Source organism: Hevea brasiliensis, chromosome 17, assembly GCF_030052815.1.
Source record: "Hevea brasiliensis isolate MT/VB/25A 57/8 chromosome 17, ASM3005281v1, whole genome shotgun sequence".
Lineage (NCBI taxonomy): Eukaryota > Viridiplantae > Streptophyta > Magnoliopsida > Malpighiales > Euphorbiaceae > Hevea > Hevea brasiliensis.
The window spans coordinates 11,475,996-11,499,136 of NC_079509.1; the positions used below are offsets into that span (position 1 = coordinate 11,475,996).

Consider the following 23,141-nt stretch of genomic DNA (forward strand, 5'->3'; position numbering starts at 1 on the left):
GCTGGTAAAAGTAAATCCTCGACCGTCTGGGTAAAAATTAATTAAAGCATTCTGAAAACAGAGATGAGCCATGCCTCCTTAATTTTCTTATTTTTCAGAATTCACTTGCTCTCTATCTGGACCACAAATTCATGTCCTAATTAAGATCATAACTACATATTCTCTACTTTCAAATCAATGGTTGAGATTTCATTTTTCAACAATTTTTACAAAAATCTAAGTCATCTATTTAATTTGAAAGATGAAATAGGTGAATTTTTTTTTTTTTAATATGAAAATGAGAGAATATTCAACATGATATTTATTAGTTTAAGTTTTACTTGGAAAGACAATAATTAAAGTTGGGTGATTTTGGAGACATCAAGATTGGTGGCAGTAGCTGAGCAGTGAATGCAGAGGTTAATTAGCTCAATCTTTCCTCCCCCATTGGGCGATTTATACATATAATTGGACCACAAGAGGCAAAGAGAAACACCTCCCTCCTGAATCTGATCAATACCAGCTGCCGCCCAGCGTACGTACGCCAAGGCCTTGAATGCTCATTTGTTAACTTCGGCATGAACTACTTTTAGCCATATATCTTCAATTAATATCGTTTTATTCCTTATTTTCATAAATTATATTTTCTTTTTCCGCCAGTGAACTACATCCATCACATCATTTAATTTCCTTACATATGGTTAATTACTAAATAATCATTGATAAGTTTGTTGGGATGATTGCCTTCCAAACATATATGTTGAATATTATCAACAAGTATTGGATGCAGTGATAAGATTCACAGTGATAAAACTCAAGTTCGATTCTTAAAGAGTGTATTATTAGGAAAAAAAAAATCATAAATCTCAGAAATTAATTTTTTATGAACCATAAAGTGATATATCCAAATGTATATTTTGAACACTAATCATATAAAACCAATTGCTGCATAACTCAGCAAAGCCTAAGATCCTAAATCGAGGTTGAATTTTTTTTTTTTAAAAAAATTCTATTTTAAATGTTATTTAAATTTCATGGACACTATATGTCGGCAGGTGCATGCATTCTTTTTTGTTTTCTATCCCTTATTTTTTTTTTTAAGAAATTCTATCCCTTAAATTTATATTAGCCAAAGTAAACTATATAGACTTTGCAATTGGTTTGGTTAAATTGGTTCCGAGACGATGTTTCAGTTCTTGGGGAGGGAGTGAATAGATATTGGATTGGACTAGTTTGATTTCATCAGATTCCTGTTTCTAGCTAGTTTTGGTCTGATTTTAGTCCTATTGAATTTCAATTTTGGTTAATTTTGATGGTTTTGATTTCGATTTGGAAACAGTTTAGTCCACATGACATCCTCTAAGATCACTATATATATATATATATATATGATTTGAATTGGGCTGAAACCAGTGGCTAGAGTTCCAATTCAAGACTTGGGAAGAAGACCAAACATGACACCCTATATTCAAGTCAATTCTAAATTTAATCTAAATTGGTTTTGGTTTGATTCAGAGAGAAAACTGACTCTTAATTAGGTCTATATCTACATAACAATTAGTGCCTTATAACTCAATAAAATATAATTAATAAGTTTTATTTTGATAGTGTTAAAATTATCTTTTAAAATGAGAAATTATAAAATAAAATGATAATTTTATATAGGATGCTCTGCATAAAATGACAAGCTAATAAAATATAGACAAATATATATAAATATATAAATAGATCCCATCAAATAATAACTACTTAATCATTTAAAATATTTATTTATGTCTAATTAATTTACCATTTTATAAAAATTATCTATATAAAATCACGAATTCACTAATTATTGAAATAATTTTTTTTACATTTACTTTTTGAAGATAAAATGAGAAAAAAAAAAACAATAGATTAGGCTAGCACGTGCACACATTTTTATGCATGTTGCTGTGAGTATCGTTGAGTGTTAGATTGAAAGAGAGAGGGAGGGGAGGGAGGAAGAGAAAGGAGGGTTGGCCATTATAGTCACGAGGAGAGGTGAAATTCACTTTCTCTGCTACATGTACGTTTTTCATTATTGAAATAGCACAGCATTTACCTTTGGTTTGATCAATATCTACATTTCTAGGGTTTGGCGTTGTCACTTTCATGGCATAATAGAGTAACAACTGCATGATCAGAGAAAGAGACAAAAAGGAGTAGGAAAATTACAAAATTATATAAAAGAAAAGAAAGGAAAGGAAAGGATATTTAAGATGCTTCTTGATTTGGCAATCTCTTCTCAGTTCAGTTCTTGATGCTATTCATAATAATATGATTCTTTCTTCATGACTTTTTCTTAACCCATATTCTTCTCCCAAGAGACAATGAGAATGTGAATCTCTTCTCTCTTTCTCTCTCTCCCTCTGATACAATTGATAAACTGGTCATGATGATGATAGCAGATCGAGATCATTTATTTGTATCTGTGATTGTGATAGTAATTTACTTACGGCTTTCAAGGCCATCTCTATTGCATTGCTGGCGAAATTTGTCCTTGCTCAATGCTTTCATTTGCAACATTGATTGTACATTTGTACTAAAAGAATTAAGTTAATTATTGGTTTAGCAAAATGGGAGAGGTTGGTAATTATGTTCATCACATCCATATAGAAGAGTGATCCAACCACATCTTCTTTGAAAAATCTCATATGTTAATGTTTCAATTGGATATAAATATTCTCCAAGAAAAATAATTAATTCATGTATAGATAATTTCACCTTAGAGAGAATATAATTAGCCAGCCTTAGTTAAAAAACTTAAAATATAAACAGAAACTTTAATAATTATACTCAAGAGTCAAATGCCTTGAAAGAGGTGTTAAGAGGAATTTTAGTTTTTCTTTTTCTTTTTCTTTTTTTTTCTTTAATAGAAAATATTATCTTTACATTGTTCAGTCACTTTCATCACTAATATAGACTGGCAGTTTGCGAATTAATGTAGACAATCACTCCTGGAGATAAAAACGGATGTAAAGTTCATATGCAAGCCAGAGTTGAGAAATATGTCTTCACTTAGATGGATTTTCCATATATGACGTGGTTAAAAACCAGTAGGTCCTGAGAGCTTATCACGTGGAATTTGTAAGATATAGCGAGGTGGTGGGTTCCTCATCGGAGACCCTCGACGATTAATTTAGTCTAATGATTATGAATATCTGAGAAGAGAGAAAAGGAAAGAAAGAGTGTAAAGAATAATGCTCTATTAGTAAATAGTGAATCAAGTATTCCATAATGTACTTAGTGAGAGTAAAACGTCCCTTGATGGGTTTAGATCTCTCTATTTATACCTACTTTAAGGTGTTGTGCTGGAGACAAATGGAGATTCCTCTTCGATGGTAGGTACGCCAAGAACTTGGCAAGTAATCTACTGCTTAAGCTATTTGGAGACTTGCTTGAGTCTAGGGCTATTTTTGCAGTATTTGAGATGACAGACGCAGAATGATGATTAGTAGTTGGACAACTCATTGCAGAAGGTTTTTTGCAAAAATCTCTTGAAATATGTTATGTCATATTAGAGGTTGATATATTTTTTTAAACCTATATCCAAATGAGAGTAGGATATAATATTCCTTTCAATACTCTGGAGATTAGGGGTCATTTCTTGGAGTATTTTCCTCGGGTGGGATTTGATTAGATTAGTCTTTAAAAAGAGGTCTCTCAAATCGGACCTTTAAGTGTTCCAACGAGACAATGGAAAAGTGACACGTGTCAACATACCAAGGACATCATTCTATTTTCCATCATATCAATAGAGATATGTAATTTAGGTACCATGTTTAATTTAATTAATTATTTCTAAATATTGTATACAAGTATATATAATATTTCATGTACAGACGTAGACTTCTTTCTTTTTAACTTATATGACAAAGAGTGTTGTAGTTCCTTAAAAGTATAGATTTGCAAAATAAAGAATAATTGGCGTGACGAAACGCGCCGAAATGGGGCTCATGACATCAAATGAATGGGAGGAAATGGCGGCCATAATGGGCCCAACTCGCGCGTCAACAAGGCTCGCTGGGGAGGACAAACTCGGTCCCTCCCAAGCGGGTCGCCCCCCCCAAAGCGGTCTGGACAGTGGCTGTTGGGGGGTATAAGGACTGTCTATCCGTCTCGACTCTGACGGTGCGAGGCGGCGTGCGAGGGAGCCCGGTGGGTGGTTGTGGGGTGGGACGGATCGACACGTCGTGCCGCCCGGCCGCCCGCCCGCCCCAGGAATGAGAAGAAGGGAATAGGCCATATATTGGTGGGTAAAGCGCGCTTTTTGCTTTTTGAAACCTCCTCAGGGGGGACAACAAGTGAGGTCCACGGGCCAAAGCGACAATACCGATCCAATGAGTGAGTCGTTACAATAATGAGTCAGAGATTCATCAAGAAATCTCAATAAAAACCTTTCAATGATCAAATTAGAGCTGATATAAGAGAAGTGTGTAAATTAATTAGTAAAAATGATGTATCTAACTATGAAGGTTTAGAATCTTTATATAGGTATTAGATATAATTCTATTGGCAAATAATTTTGTTAATTTACCATCTTCTTTGTATTTGCTAATTAAGAGATGGCCCCTAAAAGAAAATGGGTAGACACAGAATATTATATATGGTGTTCATTTGATTTGTCAATAAAATATATAAAAAGAGGAAAATTTCAGAGTTTGACATTCAATAATAATGAATCATTGAAAACTAATGAACAAGTTTGTGTCACAAATCGGTTTATTGTGTGTAGAATGAGAAGGAATTTCGAGTGTTAAAACCCCAATATGAGATTATCTTAAGCATAACATAAACTTAATTTTCAATGCCACATTTAGGCAGAGTTGTAGGGATGATTAGTCTAACTCATAATCAAATTTTGTTTTAATGGGCAAGTGGCGGAAGCTACTTGGAAAATTTCTTGCTTAGATTCAATTTATTATAAACTCAAAACACAACATATATATAATAGATATATATATAAAATAAGTGAGAGTCATATATTTATATTTTGAATTTACAATGATCGGATCTAAATAAGTTTTTTCAATATAGTATCATAGGTAAATAAAAACCAACACATTAAGTCAATCTAATATGCTAATTAACTTTGTTATTATTTTTATTATTGAGGAATCTAATCTAAACAACTTTAATACGTAGGGTTAGTCGGTTAGATGTGTTTTAAACTCTAGCAATACAATTTTATGGTAAGCAGCTAGGTGCTGGGTTGGGTTACATAGGCATTGGGTGGGTGATCCCAGCACAGTGTAATAGTCAACTGCATGAGTGTTAATTGTGTTTTGAAATTTAGATTACTTTAAATTACCTTTTCAATTATTTTTTAGCCATTGTTTAATATAGTGTGGTACCACTTGTTCTCCTTTTCTTAACAAATTAATTTTTTTTTCTTTTTGTTAGTGTATGATTTCTTCTATTATTTTTTTTTTCTGTATTCATATACATTAACTTTATGTTCTAATAATTTAGTTTATTCTCATATATTGGCATTCGAAATATCATAATTAATTTTTTTATCAATTATAAAATAAATATTAGTACTATTTGAAATATAAATATAAATTGGAAATACAAAATTTCATATATTATTATAATTTTACATAAAAAAATTTAAGATAAATTACTCATACAAAATATTTAAATTATCAATTTTATTAGAAAATTAAAAAATTTTATTTTTTATTTATTTTATTTATCTTTTATTGCTTTATTATTATTCAATGAATTATTACTAATTCATCCTATAACAATAATTTACTACTTAGACTTTATTTTGTTAAAAAGTTATCTTAAAATTTCTCCTATTTTTCTGATGTAAAAAAGGAATATATATTTTTTTTTATTTGAAGTGCTCTAAATATTAATTAATGAAATTAACATTTTGTGCTAAAAACTCAATACCATTCTGCCAAAAAAAAAAAAAAACCAATACCACGAATCTCAAGTGAAAAAGTGCAAAACAATGGGATATGGGAAGCATTTAGATTACTCAAAAGGACCAGGCTACAAAAACAGTCCTCAATCCGTACTGAAATTTCAGAAATTCATCTAAAGAATCGATTTGCCAAAGTGGGTTTCTTCTAAACTCGAAAAGGGGTTCTCTTCTTCTTCTTCTTCCTCTTCTTCTCCTTCTTTACCCTTTTGTTTCTTGGAAAAAAAGAATACTGGTCCAGATTCCAGCAGATTGATAAGAACCCTAGCTTAAAAACCTTTAGTTTCTTATTTATTTATTTGTTTAATTATCTTTTGAATCGGATATATTCCCTTTGTGTGCGAAGAAGCAGCTCCTCATCAACTCTTAGTGAGGAGATTAATTGCTACCTGTAGAAAGAAGAACAGTGTCCGTCTTGGATCTGGGGACCATTTTTTTTTCAATTTACTGTGGGAATCAGAACAATGTGTAAAGCCCTTTCTCGTGATCCCCACCAGTTTCTTCTGCTTGCTCGCAGAAAGCAAGAGATAACTGGATTTTCCCCTTCTGTCATATAACTAAAAAAAGCCCTAAAAGCAAGAAAAATAAAAACTTTAAACGGGAGAAGCCTTGATTTGGTGCAGGTATATGTATTAATTTACAACATCAACTGTAAAATAGAGGGATAGAAGAAGAGTCTTAGGGTTTTCAATTGCCCTGAAAAGCTGAAGATTGAAAATAGGTTTAATTTCGAGGGGGGTTAAAAGGGCTCAGACACTGCTAGGGTTTTTAACTTGTTTCGATGAGATGGAGATATAAAGTAGAGATCAGCTTTTGACTGCAAATTAACTGCAACTGCAGTACTCTATTAGACCTCAATTATTCTGGGATTATTATCCCAAAAGAAAATCAGTGTTTTCTCTCGCAAGTTCTACTTCTGATTGTTTTCTTTATTAGTTAGGGTTTTATTTTCCTCTTATTTTTCAGCATCCATGAACATTACCACAGGGAGTAGTTGCATACTTATAACGGGGAATTTGTTCCAGTTGTGCAAATTAAACCAGCAAATTAGATATAAAATGGCATATAATTGATCTAATAAAAAATTATAATGAAAGAACTGCTATAATGTCTAGTGATCGGACTCGATCAAAAAGCAAAAGACCTGCTGCTAAGAATCTTTTTGATCATATGAAGAAGAAGAAACATTCATTAATCAAGCATGTATATATAGATTTGTTAATTTTTGGAAGTAATTAAGAAAATCAGGTTCTGTGGCAATTTAGGTTGAACTTCTGCTGTGCAAATCTCACTGCCATATGTGTATGTGGTCCTCCATTCTACTGTGTGTAGATGCTTTAAAGAACCTACATTGGTCCCTCATCTATAAGGGTATGCAGCTATTGCTATATCTATCATCTAGTACGGTTGATCAAACTACAGTTGCATACACCTCAACTTTCTAAGCCACAAGTGACTATGACTTATCTAACTGAATTTCTCATAAACTAATTCAAATTCTCTTTTAGTAATTTAATTTGCTTGTGAATTACTTTCTGTCATAAATATATCGATTAATATAGATCATTTTACAGTAATTACCTAAGAATTTGCACTACATTTTACTATTATTTCAAGATTTTGTTTGAACTTACCCTTTTTTTTTTTATGAATGCAGATATTTTGAGCTTATCTTGTAATCCAAAATTGGATACACATTCATCTTAGCCAGTAATTTACCTGAGAAATAAGAAGATATGTTGTCAAAGCGGATGTTAGGGTGTTTCTATATCTCGTACTTACTTTGATGATTCAGTGATAACGGGTAAAAATTAAGAGAGTTAAACCAGCTAAAAAAAAATAGCCTTTCATCAATAAGTGGTTGGATTAATGGCGTGGAGTTGATCACCAAGCAAATTTTACCTGCAAGGTTTTTGCACTTATTGAAAGGACTTTATTACCTAAATACCACTCTTAACCTAAGTGTAAATTAGTAGTTAATTCAAAAAGGAAAAACAAATCTATTATTACATTTTCTCTTTTTAGAAATATAATATATTTTTCATATTATTCATGATTCTCTATAGTTATAAATATTTTATTAGTTAAGACTATCCAAAATAGATTTATAAGTAATATAGTCCAAGAATTACAAATATAAGTATATACACGGTAGAAAGATACACATTGTCCAACACAAGCGCAAAAGGTAGAATTACAAACTTAGCTTTTTATCCATGGAGGCATGCATTATAAAGCTACTCTGTAGATGTCGATAAAGCATAAGCCCTCTTTTTCTAATATGTGTTGGATGGTCCCCTGTGGAAAATTAACCATGCATCCACCTAGTGTAGCATTGAAAATTTTAGATGTAAACTACAAGGAAGACCGACCATACTTCATTATTAGGCAGGTGATTGTTCAGTCTGTGGTATAAACAATTTGATCAATTCTTTTGCTGTTAACTCCGAGTTGACGTGTCAACATGGCCTGCCAACACATGGTCTCCAATGCACCATACCTTTATTCTTTTTCATCATTTCTTGCTGTTAAATTCTGGCATCCATAACTAAATTTCTTTCCCAAAATTATGAATATCTTTAAATAGATATTCTTTTCAAATAAATTTGATGTAAACTTTAGACCTTCTCTATACAGGGTCATTTAAATTGAAAACACTAGACATGATTAGGACTTTCTTGATGTTATTGCCTTTTCTGCCTTCTACTTCAACTACTGTTCCTCCTTCAGATCAGCCAAGTTAAGCAAAATCTTTCAGTTGCAAGAAGCCTAAAATTTTCTGCCTGATGTAAGTTAAAGCTTGCATATGCTAACCATTCCATGTGTGTTTGATATTTACAACTTATTATTCTTGTTTATTTCTTGAACTTTTATCTTCTTGAATCAGATTAGCTAATTTTAGATAATTTAGATTAACCCTAACAGTCACTTGATGCTTCTCTCTCAAGTTGGAATTTAAGTAGCACATGCAACAAACAAAAAAAAAAGAAATCTGATTTTATGGTTTGTCTTTTTTATTGATTATTATGAGTAAAGTTCTCACAAAGAATTGCATGAAATGTTGTTTTAATTTATATAAATCCGATTCGAGGTGAGCTATAGAGAAGAGAAGAGAAGAGAAGAGAAGAATTGCTGATGGAATCTTTATATACGTGCAATTACAGGTTCAGTTTAGACCTTGAAACTCAATAATGAGAGCTGTAATAAGATGACGACTAGAAGTTCAAGAGAAAAAGGTTTTCAAGCAAAGCAAGAGGGGGATGCAGCCTATGACAACAAACTCGCCAAGGCAGTACCATCTACTTCTTCAAGGCAATGGTCAGCATTTAGGAATCCAAGAATTGTGCGAGTTTCGCGTTCTTTTGGAGGAAAAGATAGGCATAGCAAGGTCTGCACTGTAAGGGGATTGAGGGACAGGCGAATCAGGCTTTCTGTACCCACAGCCATTCAGTTATATGAACTTCAAGATAGGCTTGGGCTGACTCAGCCTAGCAAGGTAATAGATTGGTTGCTTGATGCCACTAAAAATGATATTGATAAGCTTCCACCTCTCGTGATGCCCCATGGATTTGGCCAATTCCATCCTCATCAGATGCTACTTTCTCATGAGCCAAATTCATCTCTTGTTCCTAATTTATTTGATGTGAACTCGGCATTCAATAAAGATGGGGGATTTTACTCCCTAGGGATAAATATCAATAGTAGTCTTGATGGAGAGGATCACCAAGAAACAGTGGCAAAATCTAAGTATTGGGAGGCAGCTGAAGCTTCATTGAGATCAGGTAGAAGTAATGAAGTTGAAAGAATTGCTGGGAAAGGAAAGTGGATTAAAACAAATGAACAAGAAAATCAAGATGGGTTTTGCAATTACATTGCTACTGAACAAGTCTCAGCTCAAAAGTTCTTTCCTCTAACCAGTAGTAGTCATTCTTCTTTACCTGGCTTGCCAAACAATCCCTTGCCCTTCAACCCCTACTACCATTGGGATGCTTCAAATTTATCCTTATCTCATCAATTTCCATCCCATGGATTTCTACCACAGACAGAAAGTTCCCTCAACGGCAACAATACTGGTTCATTGCCATCATCATCATCATTACCTTTCTCCTCTGCTTCTCAATTCTTTTTCTGTCCACCAGCGACAATGTCATCACTCTTCCCGCAATATCCTCCTTATGCAACCACCCCCTTGGAGAATGAGTCGAGGGAAATCAACCATGTTCAGTTGTTGAGCTCAGGTTCACAACATATCCTGCCAAGTTCTCGTGCAACAAGCCTGCCAATGAAGAATCTCTCATTGAATGTAAATCCTTGGTTTGGTCATTCTCATCAAAGTAGCAACGCAAGGCAGCCTGATGAAGAAGAAAATCCAGATTCATAGTGTCTCTCCATGGCTATAGTTTAATAATTTCAAGCAGCCTATCTATATACTCAGCCAGCATGGTCTAGGGACAATTATTGCGCTGATATACTTTAAATTCTCGGATTTGGGATCTATATCTTTATCTCTATCTTGCTACACTAAAATTGAAAATGGTGTCTCATTTCATCGCATTAAGGCCTCATCATTGAGGCAATATCAGCTGGGGGGTCAATGCTGGTCTTCGTGATCAACTGTTTCCTTCTGATACAAGTAAGACACAAGATACTTTCTCCAGTGTTAGTTTTATTTATATATACAGACTTGATTTGCAGACAGTGATGTAGACAAGCTATAAAGTTTGTAATATGGCATTCTCATACATTTTGCATTTTTGGGTTTTAATTCAGTTCTTGGAGTTCCTGAATGGATTTATTTATACCACTTGCTATTAGCACGTTGATAAGTGTCATAATTTGGAGTGTATGAATGAGAATATTAATTGTTGATTTGCTGATATAGTTGATCTTAATTATAAATGGGCTTAATTTTACCATGAACTTTAAATTATTAAATTTTAGGTTGTATTTTGTTTCAGTAAGGTTGCTATTATTAGTGTTAGGTACAAATTTCACATGATAACCGAATACAAAATTTCTAATCTAGTTTTAGAATTTAAAGTAGGTCATAGGACTTTTTATACTTAGTTAGCAAACAAAATATTTAGCTATAAGTTGCTAAAAATTTTAGTAGAAGGATTTCTTAGGGAAATAAAATAAAAATTAAAGTGATAATATTGTTTAGTTTAAGGACTTCTTAATGAAACAAAATCAAATTTTATAGTTATAATTAAGTGATAATGTTGAGTATTTTGGGAAGATCTGATAACCGGGTTTTAGATGAATAAATCATGTTAAGTTTTTTTGGAAATTTTAATTTTTGCTTATAAAAAAAAGTGATAATATTGTTAACATTGACAAATTAAAATTATGTGATTGTGTTAAAATTAGACTATAAGTTAAATGACTATAGTAAATTTTTTATTATAAAAAAAAAATAAAACTCTCTTAGTACATAGTCATAGCCCCTTTAGTATGAGATTTAGAGTTACTGGTTGACATACTCTATTTAACTCAGTACTATAGGAAGGGACCTATGCCATTGAGCTCAAAATAACACCCCATGAGATGCACCATTAAACAACTCAAACTCATTTACACTTCTAAGTAGAAAGAATATTTAGTTATCAATATTAAATACTGGTGTGGAGAGTCGAACTAAATAGGACAAGACTATCTCACAGGTTAATCATACTATAGGGCCTGTTTCTATTTTATGTCCTAGGGCATCTGTATATTTAGAATGGTGCTTAACCTAATATATATATATATATATATCTTGTAACTTTTCTAATTCATCCAATGCATGCCATTAGGAGTCAGAAACCTAGAATTCACTGTGAAAAAATTCAAAAAAAAAATAAAATGTTCATATATAAATGTGAAAGAGAAACTGACGAAAAATCAGTAGATAGATTCTACGCTATTTCTAATTCCAACTATACACATGTTAATTAGTTTCAGAGAAAAGAATTAATTTCAGGGACACCTTCTAATTAATAAGCAATTAATTTGTTGCCAATAAGATTTTTAGAAACAAAAAAATGACTATTTGAAATTGAGAGAAACTAATTAACTCAAAATTAAATAATTCTAAAAAAAAAATCCATGAATACAAACAAGGATTTCACATATCATATTGGAATAAAAAAGAAAAAAAATGTATATATGAATGACAAAAGAAATATATATATTGAAATGGCCTGTTTCTGTACTCACGTGAAGTGAAAATTTTGTATAATAATTAAGTATATTTTTCTTATTATTGGGTATGATTTTGATTTCTAGCAAAATTAAAATTAATAGAAAATAACTTTGAAAATAAAATTAAAACAAAATGAACCTACTGGTATTCATATGCTAAATTTAATGAAATGGAAAGTAATGTATATATAACAGGAAGTCCCTTGCTAGTTATCTAGAAATGTTACTTAATTTCGAGATTCTTGAGCTAATATTTCTATGCCAGAGGCTACTCAATTCATTTTATGCTTTTCTTTCCCTCTCTGCTGGGTTATATATATAACTTTCATGCGGATATAGCAATTCAAAACCATACTTCAGTTGGATCTGATAGCCTATAACACTATAACTAGTATAATTTGATGATCATGTCCATTAATTATAGTATTTATAAATGAAAGATATGATAATATATAGGGCTAATCCTCCACATGCCTTGTGCATGGCAGCATGGGACTGTAGATTTCCCTAGTTCTTTTACATTTGTTGCTGAACTTTGTAGTTCTCTCTCTCTCTCTCTCTCTCTCTCTATCTCTCTCTCTCTCTCTCTCTCTCTCTCTCTCATGCACAGAGTGCACTTTCATGCAAAAAGAAGCTAGAACTCATGCCATATTTACTTTTCCTGCAAAAATATTCCGAAGTTCTTTAGGACAATATACATACGACCCACCTTCAAGCTATAGTTATAGACAGTAATTACACTGTAATCCCTGTGCAAGAAAGCATGGAAGAATCAATACCCAGAAAATGGTTAACACACACGGATGAGATCGAATATGCAATTCTGTTGTGATATAATATATGTGTGTATGAAAAGGAAAGGAAGATAAGTTACAGCAAGAAAAAGACTGAAATGAAGCAGCAGTAGTCTGTCACCACTCATCAACATGTACCAGTAGTCACTAGATCCAAGAAAAAAAAATACTAAAGGACAAATTGCAATTTGGATTAAAGGCGGCAGGCATCAAGCAAAAGGTTGATACATAAAAATATATTTAATATGGTGGTCCTCTATATACATATATATGTAAAACTTGCGGGATAAAACTGCACAGGATAAGGAAGAAAAGGAAGAAATTATTATTCATATGGTCCTGTCCATGCACACTAGGAAGCCAGAAATTAAAGCAAAGCTGTCATCTTCCATGGCTGCCCCAGGCGCGCTTATGGATAGTTAATACTGAAATTTGTAGAATATGTGGTCCTGTGCTGCGTGCTTATTATTCATTTACAAAGGGACCATTTTTTAATTTTATTTCTCAAGTGTGAACCTTTAATCACTACAATGGAGTCACCGTGATAGTATATAATTTCTGCTGATCACTGACTTTGTTTTTATTTTTTAATTTGTGGTTATAAAAAAATTAATATTTATATTTTGGTTAATTATATATATACCTATAACTAAAAAAAATATTTTATTAAAGAATATCATTAGAATTTAATTCATTAATTTACCTAAGCTTTGATTGGGGGCATAATTAAAGGGTTTTAATTAATTTATCTTCGAAATACTATATAAAAATTAGAAAATGATGATGATTTATTTATATGATTGAGGAAAAATTCTTATGTAAACCTGGTCTATCGTAGATTTAAGACATAAATATATTTCTTGAGTCCGTGTTAAATTAGGTCTATATAAGAAAAATTCATGATGAAGACTAATTTTTAATTTTTTTTTTTTTAAGGTTGGTCCAATCTATTACTTTTTTTAATCCAACTATTTTTAAAAAAAGTAAAAAAAAAAATTGTTAAAAAAAAATTGGCCTTATATTAATTGCAATGCTTACATGCATGGATAGATTTTGAATACTTTTCAGCAGATAGACATATCTTCTTCTCAGCTTGTTCTTCTTGCTTCTTGCCAAGTTTAAATCTCCTAATAATAATAATATATTAATTACACCATTATTGTGAACGATAATAATGGAATTATTAATTCCTTCATACTCAGCCCATGGGAATAATATTTTAGGTAGATGAGAAACTATTTTTCATGAAGATAAAAATTAAAATTGATGGTTAATTATCTCTAATTAGGTATAATGACAAAAGAATTATTTTTGAATTTTAATATTTAAAAATTATATTATACAAATTTAAAAATATATCAATTTTACATTATTTAATTCTAAATTATTAGTTTTTCAGTTTTTTTTTATTTTAATACTGAGTTTTGAAAATAAAAAATGCATAATGTGTTCCTGCTGGAGAACAGAAGGCCCAAGAAGCCCACATCTGAGGCCCAGTAAAATAGGGTGACAAAATATAGATAGCCCCCGGCGAGGATCGAACTCGCGACCTTTCGCTTACGAAGCGAACGCACTACCACTATGCTACGGAGGCTGACACTAAAATCCGCTACAATTAATCTATCTCATGGCTTCATGTGGGGACATGCACGCATGAATTTCCTTTTTGGACCCGGGCAACGCCTATTCTACATGTGGAAAATCTATATGAAATAAATCAAATATGAGGGTTTCTGATATTATCAGTTGAGTAAATAGACTTTAGAAATTAGACTTGTACGGGCGAGACTCATGTTCTCTGTGAATATTCTTACACCGGAAAGGTTACTCTATGTTGGTTTGCAGTTTGCACAATGCACAAACAGATTTAGCAACTTCACTAGGAGTATCTGCATTTGAGAGCACCATTCAAATGAATTTGCTTTTTGCTTCTTCATGTAGCAATGATGGATTATTGTGAATGGGAAATTTGTAAATTCTAAGAACATATACTCAACAAAGAAACTTAACAATCCAAATTTCAAAAAATGCATATATGTGTATTCATTCTTTTGAGTATGTAAAATGTCAAAATGTGAGAAATTAATTTCTTTACAATCCAACCCATGATTCCAGTTCTTACTCACTTATTGTGCTTTAATATATATATATATATATATATATATATATATATATATATATATATATATATATAATAAGAAAGAAAAGACAAAAGGTAAAATCAAGAATTACAGGATGCTATTTTGCAGACAGCTGCCTGCGCCTACTTGGTTTGGTGCGCAAACCAGCAGCCTCGCCCATCACAATTTCGTCAACTAAATCCTTAAAGATAGAACGCTCAACATCTAACACTATACCAGAAACCTCACTATGAAAATCTATCCAACTCTCTGATCGATGCATCACATCATTCCACAAAATGCCTTTTAGACCATCCTCCTCTTCCTCTAAGCGGCATTCTGATTTCTTCGATTGAAGCTGTTCTATGTCTGAACACAACTCTTTGAGAAGCTTTTGAGCACTGAGGGCCTTCTTTGCCAATTTATCAGATTTCAACCGTGGCTCGGGAGAGGGTACAGCTAATGCTAACTTCTTGACAATCATCTCATTAACAGCATCAAATATGAGCTTCCGGTGAAACCTTTCAGGGTGTGGCTTTGAATGGGAGCTCTTTCCAAGGCTGCTTTCCTTTTTTGAAAGCAAAGTGCTGGCCTTGGTTTGCTCCAATACAAAGAATAGCTCGGGGTTAAGGGGGTGACCTGAAGAGTGAAGCTGAAATGTCGTCATACCAGAGCCAAGGTCCCTGAGTAGAAGACCCGAAGCTAACAAGATCTCAGAGATGTATCTGTGGTCTGGATTTGTGTTCTCACAGAGTGATGCAATATAATCTGTGCTGGCTTCATCATGAGTGGAGTTCAGTCGTCTAAGTTTCTGTACCAAACTCTCTATGTTTTGTAATTTCTTGCGACTGATTTCTGATGAAAGACCAGACCCCACATTTTTAGATAAGAAATTATCTGCTAGGTTCCACTGATTCTCACTCTGTTGATCCTTGGAATCTTCAGCCCCATCACCTGACACGTGAGAGAATATTCAAGTGAGATTTGGCAGATGAAACAGGCCATTATATATATTCCGATAATGGAAGTGCTGTTGAATAGAGCAATATGATAACAATGAGTGCAATCACGATGATAGACAATGATGATAATAGCTTTTTCTTCTCTTTCATTTCCTTTTATTATAGATGCCTTGACAAATAATATGTCCAATAAAATTTAACTAATATCAAGTGTGACAGCAAGTGCATTGTTTTGCAATGTCAGGATTCCTGATTCCATGTTTAAGTTGCCTCCATTTTCTGAATGACTTGCATAGAATAACAAAATACATGCATTGTGGACAAAGTTTAGGTCCCTTAGGAGCTATTGACAAAACACAGAATATTCAGCAGCCAAATGTGAACTATGTCAAAGGCACAAGGATAAGCAATAACATGTTATATAAGTTCTGGAATTCCCACCAGAGCTGAATATATAGTTAAAATAGTCTTCCTAGTTGCTATATAACCCTCATGCTGAAGGATTCCTTAGCCCTTGTCATGTAGGTCAAATAATTGTTATCAAAGCCTATATATGATGCAGTCATTGTAATGCTTCAATAATTGATTCTGTGTAGTCCAATTGAGCCTCATGCAACAGAGAGTTTTCTGGACAGGGAGCATTACCTTTAGCCACATTTGGTATCTGCTTTACTGGAGACAGTGTATCATCTCTATACACTGAAGCATCAAGAACAGAGATGGGGCTAGGATGCTCTGGGGTATCAACTGCAAATTCTGCCAATGTTCCATCTTCCAACCTTGAATTTGGTTTCTGAAATAAGAAGAACAAAACATAAACATTTCTACTATATGCACAGAAGAACAGAGTGATCAAAGAAGCTCAAAATCACTAACTTTCTGCTTGAAGCCAAAAACCAAGTGATTGCCAGCCTTCGTGGATGGACTCTGGCTGCCATTGATCTCAGTAGATTGTTCAGCGCTGGTGACTTCCACATCTGTCTCTGAGTCAAAGATAACAGTGCTGTCAGACTGCAGAGATACATCATCACCTTGCTGACTGGATTCATTACTTATCTGACTCAGTTGATCATCACTCTGTGGCAATTTGTGAGCTTTCAGTCTGTTTTTCCTACCAAGGGAACCAGATTCAGTTGACATCCTGCTAGATTGCCTTCTAGACCTGTTTGAATCAGATGGAGGGGTAGGTGGACGAGATTGCTTCTCTAACTCCAGCTTTTTCTGTTGCAATCTTGGGCTCACAGATCCTGAGCTTTTTACTGAACTTGTGGTATTTTCTTTTGGCAATTGTTGAGGTCTTGTTCCAGATTGAGTTGATCTATTCCTCACACTGGCTTTCTTGTCACTGCATTTGGCAGCAGAGTCCCGGTGACTGATTTCAGGAGATTGATCTTTAGCTGTACGGTTATTAGCTGATCTATTTTTACCATCTGCATGTCCACTGTTTGGAATTTTATGAAGACCAGAAAGGCTATCTATTGGAATTACTGAGGAAGCATGAATGCAAGATTTTTCAACCAGCTTGGCTGGTTTCATGATCACGATAGGGGATTCATAAGTTCTCAAAGAACCAAAGCCCGTAGTTGTGGAAGTACTAAGATGGCTGCTCTGTTGGTTGCGTTGGCCTAACAATCTTGGCCTTTGACTAGGACTACTACAGTTTGGTCCATACTCCCTTTGGATTCCAAAGTTTGTTCCTCGTTCTTCTTTTCTGGTCTTCAATAACCCCTTGGTCTGCATTGCTTCCAGAATCTGTCTGAGAGCTCTGAGATCCTTTCCAGATTGATTGAACTCCATATCTTTCAATCTCTTTTCGATCTCACTGTAAACTGTCAAAAAGGGATTTGGTATCTCAGCTGAAATTTTTGCAAGTTTCTGAGAAGCTTGACTTCCTTTTGGTTGCTTCCATGGTGCTGATTCAATTGGCAACCTTGAAATGGGTTTCATGATCAAATCAGGATTTTTCTGCCTTGGTGAAATTAGCTCTTTTGAAGAGCATCTTGGGGACTTTGGAATCCGAATTTCCATCTTCAGATCATTTCCTTTCGATGATGTTGAGAAGGAATCGTTATGGTCAACAGGGAAGCTCTTGATTAAATCTGACTGACTAGAACTAGTAGATGCAGAATCTGGCAATGCTTCCAAACCCATCAACTTAGCTACCACATTAGGAGGGCGCTTCTTTGTTCCCAGTGATTGTTTTATGTTATAGACCTTGTCATTTGAATTTACACCATTTTGTAGATCTTTTGAAGTGAAACTTGATTTTGAATCAGATTTGGAACCTCGCATTGAAAATTCTCTGCTGTCCAGTGAAAGTCTAGGCAGCTCTTTTAGCTTTAGGTTGGACTTGATGGTGTCTCGAGATTCAAAAGAAAAACGATTCATCTCCCTCTCATCAAAAGAAAACCGAGGAGCGCCTTTTGAAATTTTATTTGAAGACCCATCTTTCAGTTCATGCAATGATCTTGGCCTTTCTCTAGTTTCATTGTAATACCATGGTGCTTCTTGAAGTTTAGCAAGAACTCTAAGGGACTCCTTGAGATCAACAGGAGAATTTTGCTTCCCCTTGTTTCCAATTCCATAAGATCTATCTACATATTTGGAAAGTTGTAATGGCCTGGGAGAGTCTTTATGCTTCACTGCATGAGCCACTGCTTCCTCTTTAGTTGAAGTTTTGACTGATAGCCCTCTGGCTTCCCTGTACATTGAATCCGTGACAACATCTTGAAGATCAAGGGATTGCTGCCCCAAATGTGGAGAGGTACATGGCTGGGTTAGAACAGCATCCCTTGAAGGAATTTCTGGGAAAATAATTCTGTCAAAGGAAGACTCTTCTGGTTGAGCTGTTTTGTTACAATCCAAAGAGGACAAGGAGGATGAACAAGAGGATGAGAAAGATGGTCTTGATGATTCTGTAGAAATCCTTTGCTTCTCGTTCAAACTCTTGTTTAAATTCATTTCCTGTGATCACAAGTTTACAAGCTCAGAGACAGCGTATAAACAAGTCTAGATACAAAAGCAACAATCTGTCAAGACTCAACTCAACTCAACTCAACTCAACTAAACTTTTATCTCAAAAATTTGAGTTTTGCCATATAGATTCTCTTTCTCCACTCTAAACGATTTTGGGTTCAATCCTTAGAAATGTGTAATGCTTCTAGGTCACATTGTACTACTCTCCTCCAAGTTAGTTTAGGTCTACCCCTTCTTTTCTTTCTATCCTCTAACCCAATGTGTTCTACTTGTCTAACTGGAGCCTCCGTATGTCTACGCTTCACATGACCGAACTACCTCAATCTCCCTTCTCTCAACTTATCCTCAATTGGCACTACTCACACCTTTTTCTCTAATACTCTCATTACGGATATTATCTAGTCTAGTATGGCTACTCATCCACTTTAACATTCTCATTTCCGCAACTCTTATCTTAGACACACATGACTCCTTCAATACCCAACATTCACTACCATATAACAATCTGTCAAGACAAAATCAGTAAAAAGAAAAAACCTAGGAATGAGTCTTTTAGTTGAGAAGCAAGAGACTATTTTACAGATGATAACTGATTAATAATGGATTGTCAATTATACACAAATCAGGATTGTTGATTGACAAAAAACTATAATGAGACAAGGTCTACTCTACTAAGCCTTGTGTCTATTGTTTAGCAAATTTAGTTTAATGAAGTTCTGAGACTTTTCTAGGAAAGAAGAAGGGGCGAAACCCATAATTGAGAGTGCTTACAGCTGCCATAGCACGATGATAAACATTAAAAGATTCCCTTTCAGAGCTGCCATTATTCAAGTGGGAATCACCTGCATTTACAAAAGCATTAGGATTCCAATAATCATAGCACGTTTTAGCTCACAAATTAGCCAAAATAATAGCAATGAAAAAGTCTTCATGATTAGAACTTGACATTATAAAAATGGAAAACAAGTGAAGGATAAATGAGGGAAATGATTACACAAAATTGAACAGGAGCCTGCAGCTACACTTTAGGTAGGCAGAAATAAATAATCAAGAAAATCATCAAGAAGCTAGAACTAGTCTACATATACAGCTATGAACAGTTACGTGAAATCATCAATGAACAGTTAAAATACGGTTGAAATATAAGACAACTAATTGAAGCATTGGCCGTATCTCAAGGATCTTTATACACATACTTGCGTACATCCTTAAACACTCACATTCACATAGAGCATAAGCACAAAATGCATAACTGATGCATGTTAATATAACATTGCACATAAGAATCAAAGAATTTGGGGGACAAGACTTTTTCTTTCTTATCAGAAGTATAAATCACCCAGATGCTCGCATCCTTTTATTATTCATGGCTTAAAAGGGCATTAATAATGCCTTTCTTTTAGGAGGGTATTGATAATACTTTTTAACTCCTGAATAAATGAAAATATCAGTTTTGAATATATTCAATTTCATCAGGAACAAGACAAGCAGTATATATTAACAGAGTGATATAAAGGACAAGTAATTCAAGAAATGGCTAACATAGCTTGGAAACTACGCAAAACCCACTTATGAAAATCACCTGGAGGCAGCTTCCTCTGGCTGAGACGCCTGTTAGTGATGACATGGTGGCGATCAAAAAGCTGAAAAATCCCAGTCATGCATCCTATTTGCTTCTGCAAATCTGGATTATCATCTGCTAAAGAATGTAAAAGTTTTGCAGCCATCTCTTCCTCACCTCAGCCAATTTAATTTAGTAGTTACCCTTCCTAATATTCCATTATCCTTTATCCAAAACCAGACAAGCACAAATTTTTAATCTCGATCTCCGTAAGCTGACAATGTTTGACCCGTTGTATGTGAACTACAATCTAAGATGTCTAAGCAATTCTCTGGTAACCTAATTAAGAAATAATGTTTTCAGATCCTCCACATAGGTTGCTTCAATCTGAGTCAAACTCCAACGTTGAACTTTATCATCTCCGGTTTCTTTTTTTTCTTTCTTTCTTTTTTCTTTTTTTTTTTTCCTTCACAAAACCGTTACATTTAATGGAGAAATATCACTTTCACTAATTCCATGAAACAAGACAGAATGAAGCACTTTCCATGTACCTGGAACTCTTACAGCATTTCCAAAACAGAATTTACCAACAAATCAGAAGGGGGAAAGGAAAATCCTCCTGAATTCCAGCTAATTTCCAGCTCCAAACATGAGCATTTGGCATTCATCAACACCCATAACATCAAGAATTTTCCTTTAGCTATCAAATTCAAAATCCCAATCTCACAAGCTCTCCTCCTAAAACATAAATGCCCATTTTAGGATTTCCATGATTTCCTCCAGAGTCTCAAACTTTAGCAAGTAGCAACAATCAAGGAAACCTACAAAGAAACGGAATAAACACAGAAGAAACTGAAATCAAATTTTAATCTGTACATGAAACTGAAAGATACCTTAATGGGCTCTCACAGGAGAAACCATTGCTTTGTAATACAACCAAAAGAAAAGGGAGGGGACCCAATACGCAACACACTCATTACAATATAAACATAGAGAATGTACCCAGAATCATCAGCAACATTACCTCCAGTTACCTATAAGAAACTAATACCAAAAACAAAACAGTAAAAGAATCTCTCCAGATCCAAGAATAGATGTTTTCATAGAATATGGTTCTGGTGTTTCTTCAGATAACAGATGGAAATACAGCCAGAAGTTATAGGAAGGATTGTCAAGTGATGAACACGTATAAACTAATCTGATGAAAGCACAAAGAGCTGGCATACAATTTTTTTTTTTTTTTTTTTTTAAAGACACAGCAGAGAGTGAGAGGGAGGGTGGGGCAGATGTCCTCTAGGCTCTATCTCACACATCCATGAGGGATGAGTATGTGAGTGGGTCTGGTCATGCCTGCATGGATATATGGTCTTGTCAGGAGAGTGAGAGAGAAGGAATTTATAGAAGAGAAGTAAAAACTGCAAAACAATAAAAAGGAAGAGAAATTCTCAAATATATAATTTAATTTTTTTAATTATTTTTATATTTATAGAATTATAAATAATATAAAATAATCTAATTTATAAATAATGTGATACACCTAATATAATCCATAAATAATTTAATTTATAAATAATATATTTATAGGCTCTTCCAACTGCCATGCCAGTTGTTTGTCACTTAAAAAAACTCTTTATTGTCTAATAACAATATTATTATTTCTTTTAAAAAAAAAAAACAAAAGCAATGTATAACAATATTATTATTAGAAAATAAAGAAAAGTGAGTTTCTTAATGGATTGTTGCTTTGATCTTTACTTTTAGCAAATACCAACTTGCACAAGTTGGAGTAATTATAATTAAAACTTGAAAAGGAAATTCAAGAAAATTGGACCTTCTATTATATTTTGACATTTTTTAGTAGAGCATATGAGAAAATTTTAATGAGATATAGATGGAATTGAACTAGAATCATGCTTCCTATTCATAGAGCAGAAGATCCAATTCTATTTTATTTTATTTTTTTATCCCCTTAATTGTTAATTGTTATAAACTCATAAAAATTAGCTTATAGAGCTATTAGCTGAGGTATTGATCAATAATTATTATTATTAATTTGTATGTATATCAGCAGGTTTTACTTATTTGTGTTTTAGAATCAATAATTCTTCCATATTGGAAAGCACATGTGGTTGGTGAATGTTATCAGGCTATTAGCGTTGATTAGAAAGCCAATCTGTAGTGTTAATTATGCCACCATTATTGAATGAAAAAAGGCAACCCAAATAACCCAAAGCTTATAAATGAATTCATTATAATGATATCATGTTAATTATCATAATTGGGAAAATGGTTTTTGTTTTTTTTAGGCTGATTTGATATTCTTTTGATTGAAAGCCATGACACTAATTGAAACATAAGTATGCCATTTAGGGCGTTAAACACATAGCATTATAGTATAATTTACATTAAAGGGATGAAATCCCTGTATTGGTGATCCACAAAAATTAAAATTTGTAATATATCTTTGATGCTACTGAAAGTGACTTGTGTAATTGATGGCTACTATGTGTAAATTAGGCGCCTTGTACCTATGCAAATTGTCAGCAAGTCCATATCTATGATGGTATATATATAGTAATAGTCCCCTATGGTATTTAATATGTAGATGCA

General features: G+C 33.5%; 2 protein-coding genes and 1 non-coding gene across 6 annotated transcripts; 1 reads left to right on the forward strand and 2 right to left on the reverse strand.

Annotated features, from left to right (window-relative positions):
• Positions 1-8,510: 8,510 nt before the first annotated feature.
• On the forward strand, positions 8,511-10,704 carry LOC110653917 (transcription factor TCP5). The gene is made up of 2 exons (XM_021809728.2): positions 8,511-8,723; positions 9,100-10,704. The coding sequence occupies exon 2, from the start codon at positions 9,144-9,146 to the stop codon at positions 10,314-10,316; it is 1,173 nt and encodes a 390-aa protein (XP_021665420.1). The 5' UTR covers positions 8,511-8,723; positions 9,100-9,143; the 3' UTR covers positions 10,317-10,704.
• A 3,730-nt stretch (positions 10,705-14,434) lies between these two features.
• TRNAT-CGU (transfer RNA threonine (anticodon CGU)) lies at positions 14,435-14,506 on the reverse strand. The gene has a single exon. It is a non-coding gene; the product is annotated as a tRNA-Thr (tRNA).
• Positions 14,507-14,930: 424 nt separating this feature from the next.
• LOC110653916 (protein LONGIFOLIA 2) lies at positions 14,931-21,929 on the reverse strand. 4 transcript variants are annotated; one of them, XM_058139231.1, is made up of 6 exons: positions 21,556-21,929; positions 20,553-21,352; positions 19,742-19,812; positions 16,871-18,958; positions 16,640-16,787; positions 14,931-15,986 (listed from the first exon to the last, which is right to left on the reverse strand). In XM_058139231.1, the coding sequence occupies exons 2-6, from the start codon at positions 20,695-20,697 to the stop codon at positions 15,151-15,153; spliced, it is 3,288 nt and encodes a 1,095-aa protein (XP_057995214.1). In that variant the 5' UTR covers positions 20,698-21,352; positions 21,556-21,929; the 3' UTR covers positions 14,931-15,150. The 4 variants fall into 4 exon arrangements, with proteins under 4 accessions (XP_057995214.1, XP_057995216.1, XP_057995215.1 ...); XM_058139233.1 differs by having other exon boundaries at positions 21,534-21,929; XM_058139232.1 differs by having other exon boundaries at positions 21,425-21,929.
• Between the last annotated feature and the right edge of the window lie 1,212 nt (positions 21,930-23,141).

Bases quoted from the DNA above. Each gene is read 5' to 3' on its own strand.
- LOC110653916 (XM_058139231.1), bottom strand. From the start codon at position 20,697: ATGGCTGCAAAACTTTTACATTCTTTAGCAGATGATAATCCAGATTTG. The intron at 19,813-20,552 runs GTGATTTTCATA...TTGTAAATGCAG, and splicing joins CCAGAGGAAGCTGCCTCCAG to GTGATTCCCACTTGAATAAT. The intron at 15,987-16,639 runs GTAATGCTCCCT...CTCACGTGTCAG, and splicing joins GATACCAAATGTGGCTAAAG to GTGATGGGGCTGAAGATTCC.
- LOC110653917 (XM_021809728.2), top strand. From the start codon at position 9,144: ATGACGACTAGAAGTTCAAGAGAAAAAGGTTTTCAAGCAAAGCAAGAG.